Source organism: Fulmarus glacialis, unplaced genomic scaffold (assembly GCF_000690835.1).
Source record: "Fulmarus glacialis isolate BGI_N327 unplaced genomic scaffold, ASM69083v1 scaffold7582, whole genome shotgun sequence".
In the NCBI taxonomy this organism is placed as follows: Eukaryota; Metazoa; Chordata; class Aves; order Procellariiformes; family Procellariidae; genus Fulmarus; species Fulmarus glacialis.
In genome coordinates, this window is record NW_009197087.1 from 3236 (window position 1) to 10189 (window position 6954).

The 6954-nt window shown below is 37.0% G+C and overlaps 1 protein-coding gene across 1 annotated transcript in view; it reads right to left on the bottom strand.

The window, feature by feature from the left end:
- Nucleotides 1-5607: 5607 nt before the first annotated feature.
- Nucleotides 5608-6954, bottom strand: part of CCDC172 (coiled-coil domain containing 172) — a 21061-nt gene continuing 19714 nt past the window's right edge. The window contains exons 7-8 of the mRNA XM_009572403.1: nt 6476-6563; nt 5608-5640 (exon numbers count right to left, since the gene is read on the bottom strand). Of these exons, the coding sequence (XP_009570698.1) occupies nt 5608-5640; nt 6476-6563 (121 nt within the window). The remainder of the gene's footprint in view (nt 5641-6475; nt 6564-6954) is intronic.

Sequence of the window (6954 nt, forward strand, 5' to 3'; positions counted from 1 at the left end):
TTTCCAAAGAAATTTTTAAGCTCCTCAGCTATTCAGGCTGACAGACTTGTGCTGATGGGAGCGATCATAGGAGTGGTGAAACCGATAATATCTGGGAATTACTGTATAGGTCTGGTTGAAGAAATGCAGAAGGTATATAGTTTAGTGTGACAAAGACATCTAGTGTTTTAAAATTGAAAGTGATGTAGTATTATACATTCTGACACAATTTTAGTCAAAAAGTAAACAAAATACAAGCTTTCTGCCGATGACAATCTCATGCTGAAAATGCATTTATGTATTAGCAGGGTGACTGGAGGTGGCTGTGCCTTGAGTTTGGCCCTTCAGAGAATCAGAGCTAGCATGTCCCCTACTTGGAACTCAAAGTCTGTAAGTATTTTTGACAGTTTGGGCTTTAGGAGGTTTGCCAGTGAGCCAGGTGAGAACTGTCCTTCTGCAGATGAAGGTATTACTAAATATAATTATTTTTCAGCCCAGCATATAGATGCTTTGCTACATAAAGGGCTATTAACAGCAGCCTGGTATCTAGAATATAAAAAAAGCGTCTAGAAACTTGACAAATTCAGCCCCAAAAATTCACCAGATGAACAACCAAATAATTACAAAAGTCATTTGGATAAGGGGCTGACAAGTCCTAGCAGACACAATGAGAATGATGGGAATTTGGAAGGTTGGGCTATCACTAGAATATATAAGCGCTGCATGTCAGCTGCAATCAGTAAAAGAAGCAGAGCTACTACTTACTTAAATACTCTGTTGACAAGCAAGGCATAGGTTGTTAAACATTGAATCTGATCCTTTACCCAGTTAACATACTGTGGTATCACGTTTAATTTCAGAGCAGAGGACTGGAACTATTTTGCTAGTCCTCTTTATCCAGTATCTGTTTATTGCATTGTCATCCTTGGAAATGGGTGTGCAGTGTATCTAATAAACCTGTTAACTTTTTCATGGAAATCACCTGGAGGTGTTTTCTCTGACTAAAAGCTTCAGGACAGGTCCCTATTTATTACTTCAGCTCAGTCATGGTAAAATCCTTTCTCATGTTACAAACTCCTGTCAAATTGAAGATGACTGTGGTAAGCCAGTTGGCTCACTCTACACCTGAGCTAGCGTACTGACTTAATATGAGTTTAAACTTGGACCAGCATGACAACATAGAGAGATATCCATTGTTTCATCCAAATTTACTCTGACTTGATACTATGGTACCAATTAGAGCAGAAAGTGCCCAAACAGGTACACACAGAGAAATAAACACATAGAGCACTTCAAAATTCTAATGTATTTAACCCCCATTATATCGTAAGATCTAACACTCTACATTTGATTGAATCTGCAGCAGAAATGTTGTGAATGGCAAATCCAAAAGCAGTGCTCTTTATCCTATCGAAGGACAAGGAGGATCTGCTACAGATAGGTAGCGGTGCTGGCCAGGCTTGGCATCCTTACCGGGGAGGCAGTGCTGGAACACCTCTTCTCTTTCTGGCCTTCCCGTTATCATTCTTATAGGATCTGTGCTCTCAGGTTCCCCACTACGCCTTTGTGGCAGGGGTTGGCCTTGCAGGTACTTTTCCTATCCATTTTTGATCTATACATGTAATTCAGTCACAGGTTTTAAAAACAAATATTCCCTTCCCTTGGGGTCTGATTTTTCTAGACTAGTCAACTGCCAAACTGTCAAGCTCTACATAGCAACCGGTCCTGTAGCTGGAGACTGTCGGTTGCCTCTGTGGCTGAGGACCCCATAAGCTAGATCCCCATAAGCTAGGGATGTGTGACCTCAATTGACATTTTGCTCCCTGTGTCATGAATTTTTTCTCACTGACTCAGTGTGTCATTCAGTTACAGGTACCTTTTTTTTTTTGTCATTTATTCTTTATTTCTCACTGTTCTTCATTTTACAACATTAATTTGTCACTATCACCAATTCAATCATATTTATGTCAAGCAATTAGAGATAATTTGCGTGGGCAGTGTTGCATTAGCTAACTGTAATTTTATTCTGTGGTCAGATATTGTAGTGGTTTTCCTGGTAGTCTTTGAATTGGCTATGAATAAATTGGCTTTGAATAAATAAAATAACATGAAAATGTGGTAGCTTAACTCCTTTTATAAGAAACAAAATAATTGCATTTTGATTCTTTTTTTGGGTTTTTTTTGTCCCATTTGTAGCTGTTTCGTGCTTCAAGAATAGGTACATATCTGGGTAAGTAACATTAGGTCATGGGGGCACTTTTTACACAGCCATATCTTCACTGTGGTTTGTGTTCTGTCTGCTGGCTTGTTGGCTATTGAGGTTCTTGGGTCTTCTGCTCCTCAGCATGGCCTCTGACCATGACTTTGGCTTAGTATATCTCCCAGTTTCTTTGGCTCCTTGGGTTGTCCTTGCTCTACCCCCAAACTCATTAAGGCTGATTTGTAAACCCATAATCTTGTAGATTTGGGGCTTAACAGACTTTCTCTTTTGGGCCTCTGTGGTCAGACCTTACTCACCCTGGCTGGTAAACTCTTTTTGAAAGTTCTGTGATTTTTCCCAAGCCTTATCAGGTCCATGGCCTAGCTTAATTATTTTTCTGTTAGATTTTTTTCAAATGGGTCTTGGATTCTCCTTTGCAATAATCTGTTTGCATTACGCTGCTACTGGGAAGTGTCTGTTACAAAGCATGACTGGGAGCTGTGATTCGATGATAAAAAAATCTGGCTGCTCAGCTGTGTCTTACGTATGTGGTCCTAGTAGAGGAGAGGCTCTTGGTGTCAGTGTGTAGGCCTGAGATAAAACTGCAATTCATCAAGTCTTTTGTGAAGGATGTATGACTTGATGCTTGGCAAATCTCAATCCTTACCAGGTAAATTTAGTAATCTAAAGTATTTCTCTGTCTCCCTTCAAAAATAAGGGAGTTTTTATCTGTTGATCCTAAAAAGCAACAGGTCCAATATGGAAGCATGGCTAGTTATCCCCATGTCTTTTCTTCCCTAGAATAATAACTTTCTTCCTGGGTTATCTTCCTCTTTCTTACTAACTGCTTCAAGTATTTCTATGTCTCTAATTCATCTTTTTTGGTCATAAAAAAGGATAACGACTTCCTCTGGCCTCAGAGGTTCTCCTAGACTCTCATATACAAGGTATATAATATATAATCTCTCCTTTAAAAAAAAATATTTCTTACTATGTCATCTGTGAAATAATTTATTTATTCGTAACAACTCTGTATGTATTTTCATGGCAATTTGGCAATGTTCTGTTATTCAACATATTTATTAAACATTACAAAAGATTTCATTCTTTTTTACGCACTATTTAAAAGATTACTCATCCCTGGTTTGAGAATTTTAAAGAAAATCCACAAAACACAAACTTTTGCTTAATTTTTAGTTTGAGTCTTCCAAATAGAAATATTATATTGGTCCCAAATTACATTATTCATAAGACAAATGTATTTTTATACTTGGAGAAATTAGTATGTTTTACATTCACCCTGCAACAGCTGGTTTAGTCTGGCATTATATTTTTTTCAGAGCTGTTGAGGGATTTGCTTAGCCCAACAGGATTTGTATTGATTTCTGTTTCTCTTTCTTTGGTGAGCTTTATTCTTGTTTTGTTGTTATATTGATTCTGAGAGTTTTAGCCACTTGAGTTATTACCAATTTTGCTATATTTACGCTGTAATTCTACTACAATAATCAAGAACTTAGACCTTCACAGTTATTAAAAACAAAACAAACAAACAAACAAAACCCCCCCAAAAACTGAAGTTGCAACTAGTTTTCTGGAATGTGAAGTATCTCTGAAAAGGGCTTACCATATTTCTTTTTCCCAGATGTTTTTTCATGCCACTTAGGGACATTAATTTATATTATTTATTGATAGTTATTGGATGCTATTGCTCATAGCAATAGCTGAAATGTATACATAGAATGCTGGTATAAGCCAATGAATTCTGTTTCATGTCATATCTGTATTTAATCTATATGGACTGATCAACGCCCATTACAAAAGAAATGCAAGGATTCTTGTAAATAAAAGCAACTATAAGTGGACATACCCAAAGTTGAAAAATAAGTTTTTCCTGGTTGACTAACCAATACACTTAACATAAGCAAGCTCCCTTAAATGAATAAGATCAGGATAAACTCAGCCATCCTAGCAAATCCCAAATTTATATCCGTTTCCAGCACTTAAACCCAGAAATACCACTGCTTTAGCTGTCTGTAGACACTCTGATATGCAACTGTATCATTTTGCAATATACCCTGGATTTGATCAAAACCCACAAGCAGTAGTTGCCTAACTTTAAGAGTCAGTTAGTCCCACAGAAGTCAGAGGGACTAAGTTGTTTAAAATTAAGCACATCCTAAGAGTATCTCTCTTAGGGAAGAGAAAAAAAAACCATATAAGGATGTCAGCTCCAACAGCACTGGTTATTAAGAATGATAATTCCAACCTCTTGGAATTATCCTACTTAACCCAGTGGATCAGAATACTCTTTGATACCAGTGCTGCAGATCAGACTTTGCCAGACTTCAAACTGCACCTGTGTCCCAAGAAGAAAAACTTTCTCCATTGCAGGCAGAATTTGGTCAGCTTCCAAAAGTGATTTATTCCTTTTGCAATTTTGTGTGTGACAGACACCCTCTGTAGTTAGGAGAGCTCTGGGTGTAGAAAAACTAGTGAAGAGCAATTATCCATCCCACCCCCCAGGTGGGAAGCAGATTGAAAATTATTTGCACACACAGTTGGATGTGATGAGACAATGACCACAGAGTAGACTGAGGCTGAGCAGAGTGAATGTTTTTACATGGTCCTATTTTAAGCACTTGAATCATAAAGTCAGTTCCTACTGTGGGGTTGGGAACTGCTGTAGCAGTTATACGTCGTACATGCTTGAATGAATAGGGTTCCTTATTCAATGGAAATTCTCTAGAAATATGGATTTTTCATTTAGAATATGGTTTTATCTTTGCTGTCAAGTGCTGAAGCTAGCACTCAGTATTTTGTAGGTTGTAGGAGAGGAAGAAAAGAAGACTTCTCATGTAATCAGGAGACAAGTGCTAAATAATGGACTGACTTACCATCAATGGAGGCATCTACTGCTCAGTAGATTTGGAAGCTATTCTGGACTATCCTGCAGAATTGAGTTGAGCTGTTTCAGAGAGCTTGTTACAGAATTGCATTGTCAAGGTATAAACTAAATAGCCGCAGCTCCTGTTAAGCATTTCTTGATGGTAATAGCAGTCTTCCTCTCAAATAAGACCACATCACTACCTTAAATATAGGACAGCATTCATTCTAAAAAATAGTACATAGAGAATAGAGCTGGTAATATAGGAACTCAGCTGAATGTGTAGTGGACTGTGTACTGTCCATTCATGGGCAACAGAGAGGAAACTAAAGATGGATAGCTGTTGAACTTGAGGATGAAACACAAAAAACCCACTACTTTTAAATGAATAAAATTTTATTTCAATGAAAAGTAAAGGCAGATACAAACTGTGATTTAATTAAACAAAAAAATAGAAGCAAACCTGAGAAAACCTGAGTAAAATGGTTTTAAAATACTCAAAGACTAGCTTCTATGATGCTCCATATCATATGCCACATATTATTCACTTGTCTGAAGACTTTTTTTGTGATAGATTCTGGAAAAGAGAAAGAATTGAATTACAGCAAATGAAATCTAATGAGTTCAGTGTGTTCTTTACAGAGAAGTTTTTAAACATTGAGCTGTTTTTTTTCTTTCTGAAGTTTGACAAGCATGATAAAATTAACGGAAAAAGTACAAGTAAATTACATTCCTCCAACAGAAACTTGAAACTGATCATAGAAGTGAGTAATACAAATTTCCCATGACTCTTATTCTGCTATTGATGCTAGTGGGAGCTTCATCTTCATACAGCTCAATCAAGGCCTCTGAAACGAACCTTTAAAGCCCCTTTATTTCCAAAAATGGGACTTCAAAATATTTTTTCTCTTTGTATTGTTATACAGACTGACAATCAAGAAATTTGAAGCTAGGATTGACATTTAGAGAAAAAACACACTTTAATATGTTTTTGTAAGGAATTTGTGAGTGGACAAAATAAAATATTGCATAAAAGGATGCTATTATAATCCTATTTCTCCATATTCCCATCTTCCATTTAAGTGACATCTGGAGGTAAAGATTAATTTAGCTCCTAAATGCATAATCTTTTGCAGCTTTCAAGAAACTAATGATTAGTACTAGTCCCCCAAATAGGTCTTTCTTGTGCTAAAAACATATCTTTAAATGCTTTTCTGTGCTTCCCTTTTCTGGACATTTGGAAATAATAGGCTAAAACAAATGAGAATTGGAGCGCACCTGCAATGCTAGGATATTTGGCTGTGTACATAGTATAAAAAACTGCTTATCTAAAACCACTGCTAATCATCTTAAATTACACCTTTAAAACTAAAATTATGAAACACTTAAAATACATAATGAAAATGGCATACCATTTGCAGAATTTCAATTTCTGTTCGAAGAGTCTCGCAGATACTTTCCCAATCATCATCTCTGCAATTTTCCAATTCTTTCTTAAGCCTGTGTCCAGAAACAAATAAATTTTCAGATCAGAGAACTGTTGCTTGGGTAACTATTTTTTTCAGCTTTGGTCCCAATTGTCAATTTGACTTTGTGGTGGGTTGACCCTGTCTGGATGCCAGGTGCCCATCAAAGCCGCTCTATCACTCCCCTCCTCAGCTTGATAGGGGAGAGAAAATATGATGAAAGGCTTGTGGGTCGAGATAAGGACAGGGAGATCACTCAGGAATTACTGTCATGGGCAAAACAGGCTTGATTTGGGGAAAATTAGTTTAATTTATTACCAGTCAAATCAGAGTAAAATAATGAGAAATAAAAACCAAATCTTAAAACACTTTCCTCCCCACCCCTCCCTTCTTCCTGGGCTCAACTTCATTCCCAATTTTCTCCA